We start from the raw sequence: 19283 nt of genomic DNA, 5'->3' as shown, positions 1-19283 counted from the left end.
GCACCCCCCCCCCGGGCAGGCAGCCGGGTCCCCGCGCCCCGGGGCGCGCAGAGCCCTGGCGCCGGGAGCCGCGGCCCCTCGCGGAGGCTCGGGGTCCGAGGCGCGCCTGCCCCTGCACCCGGCGCCCGCCGCCGCCCTCGGGGCGCAGCCCCCCGGGACGGTGACCGCCGCCGCCCGTCGGCCAAGCCCGAGGAGCGCGCCCCCGCCCCGCCCCGCCCCGCCGGCGCCCCGCTCACCTTCCCGCGCCCTTGCCGGGCAGCGCCCAGGGCTCGGTCCGGGGGCGCCGAGGAACGCAGCCGCGCCGGGAGGCGGCGCCCGGGGACGCGGCCGGGATCGCAGCGGCGCGGAGGTCCGACACCCGCAGGTACGGGGCGGGGGCTGCGCGGGGGCGCGGGGACCCGGGCGGGAGGGCTCGGGCCCCGCCTCGGGGGCCACGGCGACCTCGCCAGCGCCTCCTTCCTGCCCTCGCGCGGCTGCGAGACACCGAACAAGCCGCGGCCGGCCGAGGAGCGCGCTTTCCGCTTTCCCGGCAAGTCCTCAGTTTCCCGGGACAGTCCCGGATGCCCGGTGCGTCCGCGCTTTGCCCCTCGGCGGCAGGACGCCCCTGCTCGGCCCCTGGCAGGCGGGCGCGCCTCGCTGGCCCCGTCCTGGCCGCCCTCGCCCCGGACTGCTGCGGCCTGCCCAGGCCCCGGCCAGCGCCCCTAACCCCTCTCCGGGCCACGGAGGCCACGGCGGCCACGGCGGCCACGGCGTCGCCGCTGCCCTTGCCCCGAGGCCGGGGAGCACCACACACCTGGGAGTGACGCTGCAGACAGCGCGGCAGGAGCCTGAGACAGGTGGGGTGACCGGACAGGAAGTGGGACGAGAATGAGGAAGGCACAGTTGGGCACATATTTTCTCCAAGTCTGCATAGGAAGCATCCCCTATTGAATATGTGGGAGCGGAGGCTGAACTCTTATTTATTTTTTAAAAGATTTTATTTATTTATTCATGAGAGACCCAGGCAGAGGGAGAATCAGGCTCCACGCAGGGAGCCCGATGCAGGACTCAATCCCGGGACCCCCCGGGGTCACACCCTGAACCAAAGGCAGATGCTTCTCAGAGGTGGAACCTCTGAGCCACCCAGATGCCCCTGAAATCTTATTTTTAATAAGTTCTCCGTGTGATTATTCCTACAGAAGGTGGAAAACCCATTGATGTGGGCTCGTTGGCCTCCCATTGTCAGACCCCATCAGCCCAGAATCCATATTTAGTGATGCATGTTGAGAAACTGACATGTCTTTACTTCCCAAATAGCAGGTATGTTAGGATCTTTTGGAATTCTCAGTCATCTGTGGCTATTACCCCCTCTTTAGGATGAGGAAACTGAATCCCAGAGGATCAGCTTCCCCAGGGCTGGTAACTTGGGAAGAGATGGAGCCCCTGTCTCTGACACACAGGGCCAATCCGATTTGCAGCTGGAGTAAGAATCTCAAAGGAAAATAACGTTTCTCTCTGGGTGCAAGGAAAACGAGGTGCTTGAAGAGCCACAGGGAAGCCACAGGGAAGAGCCACAGGGAAGGCCAAGCCTGTCATCTCCAAGATGGCTTTTAAAATACCTCAGCCCATGTAGCACTACCGTAGCTGATGCCACTCAAATCAGGTACTCAAATCACAATCCTACTCTGTGGGAAGCTGGTATCCAAGAAGCAAGGAAAAATTAAGAGAAAGGACACAGGAAGATCTAATTAAGTCCTGGTGAGCAGGCAAGTAAGAGGAGTGACTGGGAGTGCTCTACCCTTTCTTCCTCGCCGCCTCATCTGTCCTGCATGGACCGGGTGGGGTAGGGGAGGGCTGGACTGGGTGATGCTGCAGCCCTTTCAACCCCAGCATCCTTGCAGGGCAAGCCTTGGCCTGTACACACGGGACTGCGGTGCGTGGGATCCACTCCAGACACTTTTACTCATAATCACTGAAACGTAATTAACCAAACACTATAGGGATATCTTTTTTTTTTTTTTTTAGATTTTATTTATTCATGAGAGACAGAGAAAGAGAGGGGCAGAGACACAGGCAGAGGGAGAAGCAGGCTCCATGCAGGGAGCCCGATGCGGGACTCGATCCCGGGACTCCAGGATCATGCCCTGGGCGGGAGGCAGCGCTGAACTGCTGAGCCACCCAGGCGGCCCTATAGGGATATCTTAACAAGGAATTAAAAAACAAAAACAAACAAAAAAAAAAACCCAAAAAAAACTAGACTCCCATTGGGAGCGATGTGTGTAACAAAGTATTGGTATTTTTTTTTTTAATTTTTATTTATTTATGATAGTCACAGAGAGAGAGAGAGAGGCAGAGACACAGGCAGAGGGAGAAGCGGGCTCCATGCACCAGGAGCCCGACGTGGGATTCGATCCCGGGTCTCCAGGATGGCGCCCTGGGCCAAAGGCAGGCGCCAAACCACTGCGCCACTCAGGGATCCCCAAAGTATTGGTATTTATGTAACTGACTAGCTTTGATTTCCTTCAGTAGGCGCTGACAGCTGGCTGCCAAAAAAAAAACCACACACACAAAAAAAAAACCTCATCCATGGAGTGAAAATCCGTTAAGTATGAAATTTTGAAAAAAAAAAAAAAAAAAGAAAAGAAATTTTGAGTAACATTTTCAGGTAACTTTCTATTTCCATTTAGAGTAGGTGTCTAGCTAGAGGGGCGAATGTAGTTATTTGAATTGCTTCATTTATCAACAGAGATTTTTAATAGGGCTCATAATTCTGAGAGCCAGTGCTGTTTTGCTGCTTTTGCCTGGCTTCTGGCCTCCCACTACCAGGGCAGAGATCTGGAATTCCACATTCAGCCTGTAAACTCTCACTTTATCCCCTATTTTCAGCCTTTCTGATCAATCTGTTTAGAGAATAAATCTTACTTTCTGGCCTAGGATAGTGGTCATCTACTTGGGGTGGGGAAAAGCGCCTGGGGGTCCAGGTGCCTTGTCCACAGGCTTTGAGCCATCCTCATTTTCAGTCCTGTGCCTCATTACCACTCTCTGTGTCATCAGGGCCTCCTAGTACCAACCTTCCTGGGGGTGAACTGGTTCCCTTGTCAAGGGGCCACCTGCTGGGGACTTTGCGGTGCAGCCTGGAAGGTAGTTTACCAGGCCACCATCTCTACTGTTTCCAGAGCTTGTCTGAAGTTGCTCCTCTGATAATACATCTCTCCTCCAAGTTTTTGTTCTTCAGAATATATGTTTTTTAAAGATTTTTAAATAACTAAATTAATTTCAGTGAGATCTTAGATGGGAGTAGAGAGAGGCACTAAAAGAGCATAGTAAATATGCCGTGATGAATCATAGTAATGTTAAAGACATTCTGATTTCAAAATAAAAAGCAGTTTGTCCAGCTGCTTAATAATTCATCTTATAATATGCTGAGATTATTGTATTTGGAAATTATAAGGAAAACACATTTAAGGCTATTTTTTCTATATTCACTTAATAGATTCCATTTATATTTATAAAACATAGTTTATAGATCTTTAAAAAAAACTACATTTTAAATATTTTATCTGTTATTTAAATAGACTGAATTAGAAACATGATCAAAATAAGACTAAATTCTGAGATAAAATTTTTAAAGAGAATACAATGAAGGCAGCCGGGGTGGCTCAGCAGTTTGGCACCTGCCTTCAGCCCAGGGCGTGATCCTGGAGTCCTGGGATCGAGTCCCATGTCGGGCTCCCTGCATGGAGCCTGCTTCTCCCTCTGCCTGTGTCTCTGCCTCTCTCTCTCTCTCTCTCTCATGAATAAATAAATAAAATCTTTAAAAAAATTACAAGTAGTAAGGAACAATAGGAAAGTCTTTTTCTAGATGTCTGATTTCATTGCCTCGCCCTACCCCCTCCCACCTTGAATGAAGGTCGGATCCTTGTCATGCTACAGAGGAAGAACTCAAGACTGAGAGGCTAAGAGCTTTGACTATGGTATACAGCTAGTAAGTAGGGGAATCAGGATGGAAATATGGGTCTGTCTGACTAGAACTTTCTCCAGTTGAACTAACTTATCTATTTGGAAGATATAACTGCATGTGGGGATTACTTACATGCTATATTGTAACAAAGGGCCTGACTGAATGTTCATACATTATCGGCAGTGGGTGCTTGGTGAGGATATTTCACAGGAAGAGACAAGAACCAAGAACATTTCTGAACTAGGACAATTGCAGGCTAGAGAAATGATCTTCATCACAGGTAGAGAAATTGAACTTGATTTTCACCATTTTTGATGTGAAAATGGAGGACTATGATAAAAGAACTGAAAGAGAGTTAAAGACATAAAGACAAAGAGATTGTTCCAATAAGGTTCTGAATGTGAGACACTAGGAAACCAAATTGGTATACATGTGGACGATAAAGTATCTGACAGCTTTTTTCTCTGTGAACTTTAATTTTAAACAGTTTTAGAATTGTTCTATTAAATGTGAACAGTTTAAAAACTGAGCAACGTTGGGATCCCTGGGTGGCGCGGCGGTTTGGCGCCTGCCTTTGGCCCAGGGCGCGATCCTGGAGACCCGGGATCGAATCCCACGTCGGGCTCCCGGTGCATGGAGCCCGCTTCTCCCTCTGCCTATGTCTCTGCCTCTCTCTCTCTGTGTGTGACTATCATAAATAAAAAAAAAAAAACAAAATAAAAAAATAAAAAAAAATAAAAACTGAGCAACGCAAGGGGCTTTAGAAGTCTGTGAAATGAACAAAGAGTAAGGCTTTGTTGTGGCTGGTGTCTTCTAGACAGCTCTAGAGGGGGTATGCCTACATCCAAGAGACAGAGAGTCACTAGTTGCCGATGGCTGGTGGTGCCATTGCCCAGCGTCTGCAGAGAGCCCTGGAGGCCACAGCACCCTCCCTTTCCGTAGGACCACAGTGGGGCCACTGCCCCTCTCAAGCAGTCACACTGGCAGTACATTGCCAGCTCCCCTTCTTTTCCCAGAACCTTCTGATGCTAACCTTGGTGAGAGAAAGTTATGACAGAAAGTGTCCAGGTTTAGTGTTGTGGAGAAAGTCTTTACATGAGGGTAGGTGAAAAGATTTGAATGTCTTTCCAAAAGATTCTTATAAAACTTAAAAAATACAACAAGAAGATGGCAGGGGTGGGGCGGGGGCGGTGTGCCTGGGTGGCTCAGTCAGTTAGGCGTCTGCCTTCGGCTCAGATCATGATCCCCGGGGCTTTGGATCCTGCTCCCTGAGATCTGCTATCGGGCAACTTGTCCTCATTTGAATATGTTTCTCAAATGCCACTTTTGGCCAAAGGTGGCTTTACATGATTGATACTGCATCTCTTCTCCACCTGTGGTTACTAAATGGTTTCTCTATTTGATTATGTTCCAGCTAATTTCTCTACATCTCTTTGCTTTATTAAGCACATTAGTATATGAAAAATGCTAGAAGATTTCTTCTGCAAGCTCTTTTCAGATGCTTTGCATTCAGAATAGACTTCTGTTGGGACCCAAGCTGTCAACCAATCCTAAATTCCTAAGGCCTCAAATTGCAGGTATGCCTCGCTTTGGAATAGCTTTTATAGAAAGTTGCCCCGGGGAACAAAAAACGCAGCATTCACTCATTGTATTTATGTATGTATCTACTGAATAGTTGATCTTTGCTTGACATCATGAGTGATGCTAAAAGAGAATGAGTAAGTATATTCTTCTGAATACTGCTAGTTGGAACTCCTTGGAAGTCTACGCATCAATACTATTGATAATACCACAAAACTGAATGATGTAAAAAGTTACAAACTAACGTGGCTCTTTTAAATTTTAATTATGGTACATATCTTAACCTAAATGCTATGCTCTTTTCTATATTCTATTTTACCAAAAAATTAGATGAGTGTTATCCTACGCTTCTGTAGGATATTTCAGCATTCTGAAATATGTTCTTTTAAATAATAATAATAATAATAATAATAATAATAAAATGGATAAATGTATACACACCATCCAAATTAGATAAAGAATATTACCGGGATGCCTGGCTGGCTCAGCAGTTGAACGTCTGCCTTCGGCTCAGGGCGTGATCCTGGGGTCCTGGGATCGGGTCCCACATCAGGCTCGCTGCATGGAGCCTGCTTCTCCCTCTGCCTGTGTCTCTCATGAATAAATAAAAAAAAAAAAGAAAAAAAGAATATTACCTGAACCTTAAAATAAAAGCCACTGTGTGTTTCTGAACTACCCCCACCAAAAAATAACTTTCTCTTGACTTCTGTGTTAATTATTCTTTTTTTTTTTTTAAGTTTCCCACTTGTATATGATCCTAAAGTAAACTGTTTATTTTTGGAAAACTGGGTAGCAAGTACAAAATTAATTGAATAAGGAAAGGTCTGCATTGCCAATATATGACTAAAGCTCTCAGGAGAAGATGAGTTTAACAATCTCTGGACCTGAATTTGGCCCAGCATTTTTAAGAGACCCTTCTGAGTGAGGAAGTCCTGGGAAACATGGGGCTCAGCATGACCAGCTTCTGGCAGTGTCGCAGCATAGCTCAGGTTCTGGCTATGCAGGGGGAATGAAGGTCCAGTCTTCCTCCTCCAAAGCTCACCGAGACTAATCCCCAGGCCTCGTGGCAGGTCAAAGCAGAACGATGGAGCCCAGATACAATAAGTGGCACTGGCTGCCCCAGAAAGCAGAGCGTAGAGAAGGGAGCAGAGACGTGGTCAGGACCAGGCAAGGAGAGAGAAGACCCGGGGGCAGGCTCACCTGGCTCTCAGTTGACAAGACGGTAAAATGACAGTTTGACCTCTGAGATGATGTTCTGTTCACATCCATTTTCCTAGCCCTTTACCATCTTCCTGGGTGTATTTTGTATTTCTCCTCTAAGATGATCTCCAGCCTCTGTTATCTTATTTCCTCTTTCTGGGATCCCAGGGGGCTCAGTGGTTCAGCACCTACCTTCAGCCCAGGGTGTGATCCTGGGGTCCCGGGATCGAGCCTGTGTGTCTCTCATGAGTAAATACATAAAATCTTTAAAAAAATAAAAATTAAAAAAAAAAGATTTCCTCTTTCTTGTTCTACCATTTCATCTTGGTAGATTATATCCTTTAGTAAATTCTTAAGAGTATTTCAGGGATCCCTGGGTGGCTCAGCGGTTTAGCGCCTGCCTTTGGCCCAGGGCATGATCCTGGAGTCCCGGGATCAAATCCTGCGCCAGGCTCCCTGCATGGAGCCTGCTTCTCCCTCTGCCTGTATCTCTGCCTCTCTCTCTCTCTCTCTCATGAACAAATAAATAAAATCTTAAAAAAAAAGAGAGTATTTCAGGTTCTTGACTGATGGTTTGGCTAGATGTAGAATTCTAAGCTGGGAGTCATTTTTCTTTCAGATTTTTAAAAAATATATTTTATTTATTTATTCATGAGAGACACACACAGAGAGGCAGACACCAGCAGAGGGAGAAGCAGGCTCCGGGCAGGGAGCCCAACATGAGACTCGATCCCGGGACTCTAGGATCAGACCCTGGGCTGAAGGCAGATTCTCAACCGCTGAGCCACCCGGGCTGTCCTTTTTCATAGTCTTATTTTTGTTTCATCGTTACAAGATCTTATCTCTGAAGATAATGAGCTTTTGAAGTTTTCATCTTCCTAATATCTGTCTCCTCCAAGTTTCTTTTTTTCTATGTGTTCTGGTCTCTATCTTTTTAATTTTATTTAAACTCAATTTGCCAACATATAGTATAACAGCCAGTGCTCATCCCATCCAGTGCCCTCCTCAGTGCCCGTCACCCAGTCACCCCAACTCCCTCCCCTCCTCACCTTCTGCAACCCTTGTTTGTTTCCCAGAGTTAGGAGTCTCTCATGGTTTGTCTGGTTTGTCTTCCTCTTTGATTTTTTTCCCCATTCAGTTTCCCTCCTTCCCCTTATAGTCCCTTTCACTATTTCTTCTATATGAGTGAAACCACATAATTGTCTTTCTCCAATAGGCTTTCTTCACTCAGCATAGTACCCTCCAGTTCCATCCACGTCAATGTATATGGTAGGCGTTGATCCTTTAAAGGCAGAGTAAATATTCCATAGTGTGTGTGTGTGTGGGTGTGTGTGTGTGCATACACATATCTGGTCTCTATCTTTAATGTAAAGAGACTTGTTTTATTTTTTATTTTGATGATCTGTTCATAGTTAAAAGACTTGGATTAAAAAGCTGATGAGAAGCCTTGAACACACGGGTGAGGCTTGTAATCCTTAACTTCACTGTTTGATGATCCGGGTGTCATGTTAGGGAATCCCTGTGGTTAATACTCTTAGGTATTTTCTTTTAAGCAGGTCAGATTCTGGAGGGAAGTGTTTAGCAGTGTTCTGCTCCATTATAAGGGTACAGTTGCCAGCCTTGAGTTGGAGAGAAGGCTGTGAGTCTCTTCATTCAGTGATCAGTAAGCATTCGATCACTTATTCCCCATTTTCTTATACTCAGATATGTCAGGTGTCTTCCAATCCAGAGAGCCTCTGTTTCTTTCTTTCTTTTTTTTTTTTTAAGATTTTATTTATTTATTCATGAGAGACGTAGAGGGAGAAGCAGGCTCTCTGCAGGGAGCCCGCTGTGGGGCTCCATCCAGGGACTCCAGGATCACGCCCTGGGCCAAACGCAGGCGCTCAACCGCTGAGCCACCAAGGCATCCCTAAGAGCCTCTGTTTCACCATTTCTGGAGAATAAAGGTCTGGACATCTCAAGTAGGAGGGGTAATATCCTATCTCCCAGTGGCTTGAAGTGAAGGAATGACCTGAGGCAGTGCTTCTCACGTTTTAATGCACGTATAAATCACCTGAGGATCTAATTAAAATGTAGGCCCTGATTCAGTAGGTGGTGCTTTGAGGTGATGGTGGTGCTGCTGGTAGTCCACGGTAGATCACACTTTGGCTGGCAAGGACCTCGGGATCTAACAGCTTCTCCTGACAGCTTTTCACCTAGTCCTCATTGTATTAGCTTACTCTGCACCCCCTGCCCAGTTCTAGAACTTCCTGCCGCTACTGCCTCTTCGAGGATTCTGCAGTGCACGTGGCCTTAGGTCTCAGCTTTGTAATGAATGACCTGAGCCTTCTCAGGTTGGCTGACTTAGTCACCACTGGCCCATCAGCTTTCTGGCTTCCAGAATGTTGCAATTGTCTCATGTTCCTGCTACCCTTGTGAATGTATATCTCTCTCTCTTTTTTTTAAGCGTTTATTATTTATTCATGAGAGACAGAGAGAGAGAGAAGCAGAGACACAGGCAGATGGAGAAGCAGGCTCCATGCAGAGAGCCCGACATGGGACTCGATCCCAGGACTGTGGGATCACATCCTGAGCTGAAGGCAGACGCTCAACTGCTGAGCCACCTGGGCGTCCCATGAATGTGTATCTCTTACGAAATTCTGGGGGTGCCGCCTGGCTGGCTCATCAGTGGACACTATGATTCTTGATCTCGGGGTTGTGAGTTAGAGCCCCCCATGTTGGGTGTAGAGATTACTTAAAAATAAAATCTTAAAAAAAAAAAAAAGAAAAGAAAACCTTTAGTTTCAAGGGATTATTCAGGAAGAGGCAACATTGCAGGTGTGTCTTCTGTCATATTTACCCTAACCAAACCATCTGCTACATCCTTTTCTAAAGTTTGGTTACATCGGCATAAAGAGAGCCTGATTCATAATAAATAACTGCTATTTCAAGCATCTAGGTAGGTTTTGCACCGGGAACGCCTACCAAAGTCTTGGGTGGTCTTGAAGACCCACTCACAGGGCTGGCCCCGGGAGGCCCTCAGCCCTGGCACCACCACCACCTGTATGCTCATAACCACTGCTCGAGTGGCATCTCTTTCCAACAACTGAGCAAGCTCTTCAGGGCTGGGGCACGTGCCTTGGTAGCCCAGTGCCTGGGACGTAGTAAGAGCTTACAGCTGTTTAATACTCAGATTCTATGTTTTGTGTGCATGTCTTTCTTTCTCCCCCCTTCATTTTTTGTTCCTTTTATCTCCTGACCATTAAAAGGTTGTTATATTTATTATCTTTTTTTAAGGTTTTATTTATTTATTCATGACAGAGAGAGAGAGAGAGAGAGAGGCAGAGACACAGGCAGAGGGAGAAGCAGTCTCCATGCAGGGAGCCCGACATGGGACTCGATCCCAGGTCTCCAGGATCACACCCCGGGCCGAAGGTGGTGCCAAAACGCTGGGCCACAGGGGCTACCCTATATTTATTATCTACTAAAAAATTCATGTCCCATATTGTTAATTTAAAAGTAGTGCAGCCCGGGGGGGCTCAGCAGTTTAGCGCTGCCTGCAGCCCAGGGCGTGATCCTGGAGACCCGGGATCGAGTCTCACGTCGGACTCCCTGCATGGAGCCTGTTTCTCCCTCTGCCTGTCTCTCTCTCTCTTTCTCTCTCTCTGTGTCTCTCATGAATAAATAAATCTTTAAAAAAAGTAAATAAGAAGAATAAATAATACTTCTTGATTTCTAAAACCTACCTCATTAAATAGAATAGGTTTAAATATTATATAAACTCCATTTTTCTCCCCAGCTCTAAGGACTATTCAAAGACAAACATTTCCTCAGCTCTATATAAAGACATAATTCTTTTCTTTTCTTTTTTTTTTTATAAGCTGTACACCCCAAGTGGGGATAGAGGGACATGAGATCTCAAACTCATGTGCCCAGGATCAAAAGTCTTGTATTCTACTGACTAAGGCAGCCAAGCACACCTAGAGACATAATTCTTATCAACTAATGGAATTATCTTTTGAAGGAATTTGAATCTAAATTATTTAAATAAATTAAACGTAAATAATTTTTAGTTTTAATAATAAAAAATAAAATGTCTACAAAGGCTACATGTCCTTATTTACATTTTTAGGCTCAAAAACTCCTTTTTCAGAGCAAATGTACTGCTGTTAAAATTTAACCCGACAGTATGTGGCTATCCCTATCCATAATCTAGTGTGTGATTTAAATACTGAAATCAAGGAAAATGAATAATTACAGGCTCACCATTCCCCTCTCAGTATGAGTTCCACACACTGTGTCAGGTATTTTAATGCCTTGTAGTTCAAGTGATTTTTTATCCTTTAAAAGAAACATAGAAATGTTCTTCAAATTGAAAATCTAGATAATAGTCGTATTATTTAACTCAAGAGCTCATTTAAGTAATTTAACAGTAAGAAGTTTTTTAGATTAATCTGCCATAAATATGCTATATTTTAATTGATTCAGTTGCAATTACACAGATTTTTAGAATTTTTGCTTAAATCTACATTTTAGTGTCATTTTAAAAGTATTTTTCACAAGTAGAAAGTGGATTGTTGTTTAATTAATGTGGAATTTAGGGAAGCACTAGGCTGGTATTGTATCATAAATATTCAATTTATGAGACTTTGAAAGTAAATTTTAGTCTGTGATTCCCTAAAGGCTCTTACTATTCTAGAATTTCTTTTACTTTGCAATTCACTATTTTGTTCTAAATTTATTAATAATATAATCTCATTTATGTTCTGTGACTCTATCCATACATACATATTTCAGAAATTATGAATGATAACGTGAATACAAATTGGGATTCTCGCTAATCTTTTGTTCTTCATATTCTTTGATAACCAGGTGTTGATTCTGACTTTTGAAGATGGATGAAGGTCTAGAAATTTCAAGTGAGGGAAATTCCCTGATCAAAGCAGTTCATCAGAGCCGGCTTCGCCTCACAAGACTCTTGTTAGAAGGTGGTGCCTACATTAACGAGAGCAATGACCGTGGGGAAACACCTTTAATGATCGCTTGTAAGACTAAACATGTTGATCACCAGAGTGTCAGTAAAGCCAAAATGGTTAAATACCTGTTAGAAAACAATGCTGACCCCAACATACAGGACAAATCTGGGAAAACTGCTTTGATGCACGCTTGCCTAGAAAAAGCTGGTCCTGAAGTTGTTTCCTTGCTCCTAAACAGTGGGGCTGATCTCAGCTTGCAAGACCATTCTAGTTCTTCGGCCCTTGTTTATGCTATAAATTCAGAGGATAGTGAAACCCTGAAAGTTCTGCTTAGTGCTTGCAAGGCAAAAGGAAAAGAGGTCATTATCATAACGACAGCGAAATCACCATGTGGTCGGCACACTACCAAACAGTACTTAAATATGCCTCCTGTAGATACAGATGGGTGTCACTCCTCAGCTTCCTGTGCCACTCCTTCAGAAATAGACATAAAAACAGCTTCATTGCCATTTTCACATTCTTCTGAAACTGAAAAGACACTTTTTGGCCTTAAAGGTTTGGAGCCCTCAGGAAAGAGTGATGATACACAGGACCCAGGCTCCCCTATGAGGAAGCCTGCTATGGCCTCTAATGGGGCCAAACTACCCCAGGCTCCAACCTGGATCAAGAGTCCCCCCTTACTAATGCACCAAAACAGAGTGGCCTCTTTGCAAGAGGAGCTCCAGGATATTACTCCAGAGGAAGAATTATCCTACAAAACCAATGGGCTGGTGCTCTCCAAGCGATTTATCACTAGGCACCAAAGTATTGATATTAAAGACACTGCATATTTGCTGAGAGCCTTTGATCAGGCCAGCTCAAGAAAGATGTCATACGATGAAATAAATCATCAGTTACTTTTTTCAGAAGGAAATCAGCAATGCCTTGAAATCCCTGCTGACCCAGATCCAGACTCGAACCAGACAATGTTTGTTTCCACCTTAAGAAGTATAGTTCAGAAAAGAAATTCAGGGGCAAATCACTACAGCTCTGATTCCCAGCTCACGGCTGGCCTTACCCCTACGACTTTAGAAGATGGCAAAGCGCTTCTAGGAAAGAAGAAGATCCTCTCGCCATCTCCTTCCTTGTTGTCAGGGCCCAAAGAATTGCTGGAGAGTATCTCACCAGGTCCCTTGAGCAGGAGAAATCACGCACTGTTAGAAAGGCGTGGGTCAGGAGCTTTCCCTTTAGATCACAATTCTACGCCACCCAGGCCAGGATTTCTACCACCCTTACATGTGAACCCTCACCCCCCCATCTCCGATACCAGTGTCAATAACAAGATTTCCAGCCTCCTTTCTTGTGGTCAGAAAGTGCTTATGCCAACAGTTCCTATGTTCCCTAAAGAATTCAAAAGTAAAAAAATGTTGTTAAGGAGACAATCATTGCAAACAGAACAAATTAAGCAATTAGTAAATTTTTAGTAAAATTAGTAAAGCTGGCTAGAAAGCACATTTTGTTCAAATGTCTAAATCAGAGAAATACAGGACCAGAAAGGAAATCTCAAATGTTTGTTCCTTTAAATCTTGTAATTGGTTAACCTATAGTTGTTAGAGGTATCAAAATATATTGTGTATCGTACTAGGCACTATGCACACACAAATAATGTGTAGTTTCTACTAAGGAAATTCTCTCAAAATTAAAGCTATATTTCTCAAAACCTCTAAAATTTAACAACCTTCATGTGGTCCAAGTTTTTAATTTAAACAAAAATCAGCAAAAAAACCCAGAAGGTCACATATGTTGGAAATGACTTTAAACTTTTTTTCAGGTTTTCCAGATATTTTATTAGGAAACACTGCATTCAAGTCAATAAATGTTTTTAACATAACAATAAATAAGATTATAATTTTCCATGATGCCAAAAGCATTAAAAAAAAAACACAAAACAGTTCTATGATTATTAAGACTAAGGTATAAGCAAAGGATGAACTAATTCTTAAAAATGTTGACTGCAGGTAGGTGAAGTCTAATTAAAATTTGAAAACGCCAACCATTATAGTACACCAGGCAGCTAATATTCATGTTGTCAGCTTAATCAACATCAAATAACAGATCAGAGTTTTACAAGCTAGTAATAATCTATGCTAAGTGTTGGTGTGCTGGGTTTTGCTTGGTTTTATTTTAATGTTATCTCATAGAATTCTTTCTCCATACCTTTTAATTTCTGTTATTTTTTGAAGCCTATCCATAGGTTCCCAATAACAAGATAAAGCAGAAATTTAAAAGCATTCCTCTTTACTTATATCAGATTATGCTTGCCTTCTACAGACAACCAAAACAAAACAAAAACCGTGGCGATTTATCACAAATAGAAACTATGTGCTTGCTACGTTTTAGAAAAGAAAAATTGATTATTAGATTCTCTTAGGTTAGCTAAAATTAAGAAAGCCAATAGAAAATTACAAAATACACTAAATATTCGGTCAAGATTAAAGAGTATCTTTTAATTTCTAACATATAATTATTAGACATTTACATAATAAGGATAATTTTCTTAGGGTGATATTTCAATCATCTAGTATTTAGGACCTGTGAATAACTTCTAACGAAATAAATGAAGACCACACTACCATCATGAAATATTACAAAATGACTATATTATCTATATGATTTCAAAACGTGGTGTTTATATAAAGAATCCTTATTTCAATTAAGCAGTTTTACAACAAAGAATAAAGTCAAATCATACAAAACCTGAGTGTATTTATTTGATGACTGTCATATACAGCTTTATTTCTTTGCCTTTATTAGTAGAGGAGATCCTAACAATTGGCATGATGCTTTTCTTGGTAATTTGATATAAACAAGTTATAATGTACATGGTAATTATTTAATTTCCTGTGGCCTTTATTTGAAAAAAATATATTGGAGGTTTTCCATTTAATGTTGAAGAACATTAATGTAAATTACATTAGAAATATTTTCTTGATTCAGAAATTAGAATTGTACCTGATGTAGCTAAACCTTTTGCACAAGTTTTAGTAGGGAGAAAAATGCTTGGCTCTAAGTTGTAAGGATACAGTTTGGAAAGCTATGTAAATAGATTAGTTCGTAAACAAAATGCTATCAATAAAAGTTTTAAATGTTATTTTGATTTTCATTGATTTTCATTTATTTCAAATACTAATGATAAATATTTCAATATAATTTCAAGAGAAATTATGCTACATATCACTTTGAGTAAACAGAAAACTGAGAGAATAACTTCTGTTGCTATTCTCATCCCAATGTGTAAAAAATATTTAATAGGATTAACACTTTGTTGGCCATATTTGGAAGAGCTTTTAGTCTTCTATCAATCCTAAAAACATTTTAGGGGCTAAGGTTGCTTGAGTTAGGCTCTAAAGCCATCCCATGGGACTTGTCACTCCATTAAGTGGAATATATCACTGGAATCCCAGTGATAAGTCACAGATGTTTGCAATAGGAATCAGATATGTATGTGTTATGTTTTAACCTAATGTAAAAGTATGATTAAAGGTATGAAGACACTTCATTCATTAGTTTTACAGGTACCTTTCTTAGTTACTTTTGGCTAGGATTTCCAAAGAGTACAGCTAATACTGATTCATAGCAAGAATAATTCTGGGGAGGAAGAGACAAGTGCTGACAGTGCCCAGGGAAAGTGATGAACACCAGCCTGGCATAGTCTTTGGTAGAGATGCATCCATCAGTTATTCAGTAACTGGACCTTTTAAAATCTCAAAGGATAAAACTACACTTATTCTGATTAAATACTATGTAGCCTCCTACTACCTTGATTCCCATATAGCTTGCCTAAAGGCAGGAATGAACTTGTCAGGGTGATGACAACTATATTAATCATGTTTCTTTCTTTTTTTAAAAGATTTTATTTATTTATTCATAGAGGCACAGAGAGAGAGAGAGAGGCAGAGACACAGGCAGAGGGAGAAGCAGGCTTCATGCAATAAGCCTGATGTGGGACTCGATCCCGGGTCTCCAGGATCACACCCCGGGCTGCAGGCGGCGCTAAACCGCTGCACCACCGGGGCTGCCCTAATCATGTTTCTTTATTTTCTAATGCTTTAATATCCTGGGGTCTTGCTGATCCTTGAGGGACTGTCCCTCCCAGGATTAGCTAATTCGTAGGGGTAGAAAACAACTTGCCCCAGAATACATCTTTCATATACAAACAAACCAACCCAGAGTCCGTAGTCCAACCATCTCCTTCATCGGGCTCTCACAGGGCTCTCTAGCTCCGGGCCACTGACCCCCTGTCCTCATCACCCTAGGGGTCAGGTACCAAACAACCAGTGACAGCTGCCACACCCCAGAAACCACTGAAATTATTCAAACTAGCCAATTCTAAACTGACTTACCCTTCCTCACCCATTCCTTCCTGCAGAAACCATAATAAAGGATCTTCCCCAAGTTTTCCCCTCACTCCCTCGTCCTTCAGCCTGACCCCTGGTGCTTCCCCACACTGGCCCCCTGTGAAGAAGGACACCTGCCTCCTCTTGCAACCCTGAGTACAAAATGTGTTTTAAATGGCCTCAGCATATGTGGATAATAATAAAACCTATATTTTTTTAAACAAGAAGGCACAGTCTTCTTGGAAGTCATAATTCTTAGTAAAATAATATTTAAGTTTATATAGCCTTGTGTAATGCCAATATTCCTTAGATCTAAATCACATTTTTAAGTCATTTCTAAGCCACCAAGACAGGAGAGCCAGATCATGGTAAATCCACAGATTTACTGGAGCTGCCCATTGGCTCTTCCAAGGTGACATCCTACCTTCTTGTGTACCTTCCTTGAATGTCTATAATTCTTTTCCTTTAAATTATTTATTTATTTAAGTAATTTCTACACCCAATGTCATATATGCCAAACACTTAAAACATCTGGAGACACAGGTTTTTATTTTTTTTATTTTTTTTTTTTTGACACAGGTTTTTTAAACCTTTTGATCTCAGGACATTTACACTCTCAAAACTTGAGGATCCTAAAGGCTTAAAAAAAAAAATCTAGGTAATGTTTGCTACATTAAAAATTAAACCTAGAGGGCAGCCCGGGTGGCTCAGTGGTTTAACGCCACCTTCAGCCCAGGGCCTGATCCTGGAGACCCAGGATCAAGTCCCACGTCGGGGTCCCTGCAGGGAGCCTGCTTCTCCCTCTGTGTCTCTGCCTCTCTCTCTCTCTCTGTCTCTCATGAATAAATAAATAAATAAAATCTTTAAAAAAATTAAACCTAGAAAGGGGTGCCTGGGTGGCTCAGCGGTTGAGCATTTGCCTTTGGCTCAGGTGGTGATCCTGGGGTCCTGGGATCGAGTGCCGCATCAGGCTCCCAGTAGGGAGCCTGCTTCTCTCTCTGCCTATGCCTCTGACTCTCTCTCTCATGAATAAATAAATACAATCTTAAAAAAAAAAAAAAGCATCCAATTATTTGTTTCAGCTCAGGTCATGATCTCAGGGTTGTGAAATCAAGTCCTGTATCAGGACTTGCTGTGTGGAGAGTCTCCTTGAGATTCTCTCCTCTCCACCCTCTGCTCCCCTGACTTGAGCTCTCTTTCACAAATATAAATACATCTTTAAGGATGCCTGGGTGGCTCACCCGTTGAGCATCTGCCTTTGGTTCAGGTCATGGTCCCAGGGTCCCAGGATTGAGTCGGCATCAGGCTCCCCAGAGGAAGCCTGTTTCTCTCCCTGCCTATGTCTCTGTCTCTCTCTGCGTCTCTCATGAATAAATTAATACAATCTTAAAAAAAAAGATTTTGGGATGCCTGGGTGGCTCAGCGGTTAAGCGTCTGCCTTCAGCCCAGGGCGTGATCCTGGAGACCAGGGATTGAGTCCCACATCAGGCTCCCTGCACGGAGCCTGCTTCTCCCTCTGCCTGTGTCTCTGCCTCTATCTCTCTGTGTCTCTCATGAATAAATAAAAATATATATAAAAAAGATCTTATTATTTATTCATGAGAGACGCAGAGAGAGGCAGAGACGGGAGAAGCAGGCTCCCTGCAGGGAGCCCAATATGGGAGTTGATCCCAGGACCCCAGGATCACACCCTGAGCTGATGACAGACACTCAACAACTGAGCCACCTAGGAGTCCCTAAATAAAGTCTTTAAAAAAAACCTCACATCTTAAAAAAAAAAAAAAAAAAAATTAGACCTGGAAAACTTTTTTTTTTTTGAAAACTTTAAAAATATTCTTTTTAAAGATTTTATTTATTCATGAGAGACACAGAGAGAGTGGCAGAGACATAGGCAGAGGGAGAAGCAGGCTCCCCACAGAGAGCCCGATGTGGGACTGGATCCCAGGACCCTAGGATCACGCCCCGAGCCAAAGCAGATGTTCAACCGCTGAGCCACTCAGGCATCCCAAAATATTAATTCTTTTAAAATAACAACAAACTGGCAGCCCTGGTGGCACAGCGGTTTAGCGCCGCCTGCAGCCCAGGGTGTGATCCTGGAGACCCGGGATCGAGTCCCACGTCGGGCTCCCTGCATGGAGCCTGCTTCTCCCTCTGCCTGTGTCTCTGCCTCTCTCGCTCTCTCTGAATGAATAAATAAATAAATCTTAAAAAACAACAACAAACCAAAATAAATAAATAAAATAACAAACCCATTACATGTTTGGCATAAATATTTTATGAAAAGTATATTATCCAAAATATATTTAGTGAAAAAAGTAGTATTGGTTTATGTTTTTGCAAATCTCTTCATGTTTGGCTTAATAGAAAACAGCTGGATTCTCCTGTTTTTGTATTCAATCTGTCGTTAATATGTTAAGTTGAAGCATATGAAGAAAATATGGCTTCCCACATAGACATGTAATTAGAAAAGGAAGAAATAGCTTAATAGAGTTTTCACATAATTGTGGACAGTCTTCTTTGATACTATACTCACATTTGGGTAATTAGCCAAAAGGCCGAGAAACAGTAAGTGGTAGTTGCTTTAAAGGTTAGCTGTAATGTGGAATCTGAAACCACATCAATGAATTTTCATATTCTGTTACACTAAATTTCACTGTCTGTCCTACAATTTGAATAGGTTCCTTACTCATGCATGGTTTTATAACATCAGCACTAGTTATTTGGAAAATGATGACTCTGTAAGTTGTGCAGATCTTCTCAATGTTGGCACATTTTATTATATTAAAAATAACATTTACTAATATTACCATTGATAATCAGAAAAAAAGTCCTTAAGCACTGGGAATTGTCTCAGGCTCACAATGATTAATTCAAGTTCATGTCAAATTCTAATTTTTCATTATAAAAGCTCATATTCTGTCACTGGCAACAGTTATTGTCAGTTGTTTTCCTTGAAGTGACAAACTTGGATTGTTCATTTTTGAGAAAATATTTGCCAAATACTCAAGACTGAATAACTAATCTGTCAGTTGTTCTTTCAAGTAAATATTTTCTCCATGAAAAAAATGACTAGTTTTGTTTGCAACAAGTGCTTTTCTTTAGGACAACTACTAAATTACAGTATGTAGAACTATTGTGTGTTTACCTCCCATTTCATCACACAGAATATTAAAGAGTAGAGATGTAGTTAGCTTTTTTAAAAGATTTTATTTTTAAGTAATCTCTACATCC

The 19283-nt window shown here is 42.5% G+C and overlaps 1 protein-coding gene across 2 annotated transcripts; it reads left to right on the top strand.

Annotated features, from left to right (window-relative positions):
* Nucleotides 1–274: 274 nt before the first annotated feature.
* On the top strand, nt 275–17833 carry ANKRD34B (ankyrin repeat domain 34B). Of its 2 annotated transcripts, none has more exons than XM_055342291.1 (2): nt 275–364; nt 11573–17833. In XM_055342291.1, exon 2 carries the CDS (start codon nt 11595–11597, stop codon nt 13137–13139), a length of 1545 nt encoding a protein of 514 aa, XP_055198266.1. In that variant the 5' UTR covers nt 275–364; nt 11573–11594; the 3' UTR covers nt 13140–17833. The 2 variants fall into 2 exon arrangements, with proteins under 2 accessions (XP_055198266.1, XP_055198265.1); XM_055342290.1 differs by lacking the exon at nt 275–364 and adding an exon at nt 3805–3964.
* Nucleotides 17834–19283: the final 1450 nt, after the last annotated feature.

This window comes from Nyctereutes procyonoides, unplaced genomic scaffold (assembly GCF_905146905.1).
Source record: "Nyctereutes procyonoides isolate TBG_1078 unplaced genomic scaffold, NYPRO_anot_genome, whole genome shotgun sequence".
Taxonomy (NCBI): Eukaryota; Metazoa; Chordata; class Mammalia; order Carnivora; family Canidae; genus Nyctereutes; species Nyctereutes procyonoides.
This window is presented reverse-complemented; position numbering and strand designations above follow the sequence as displayed.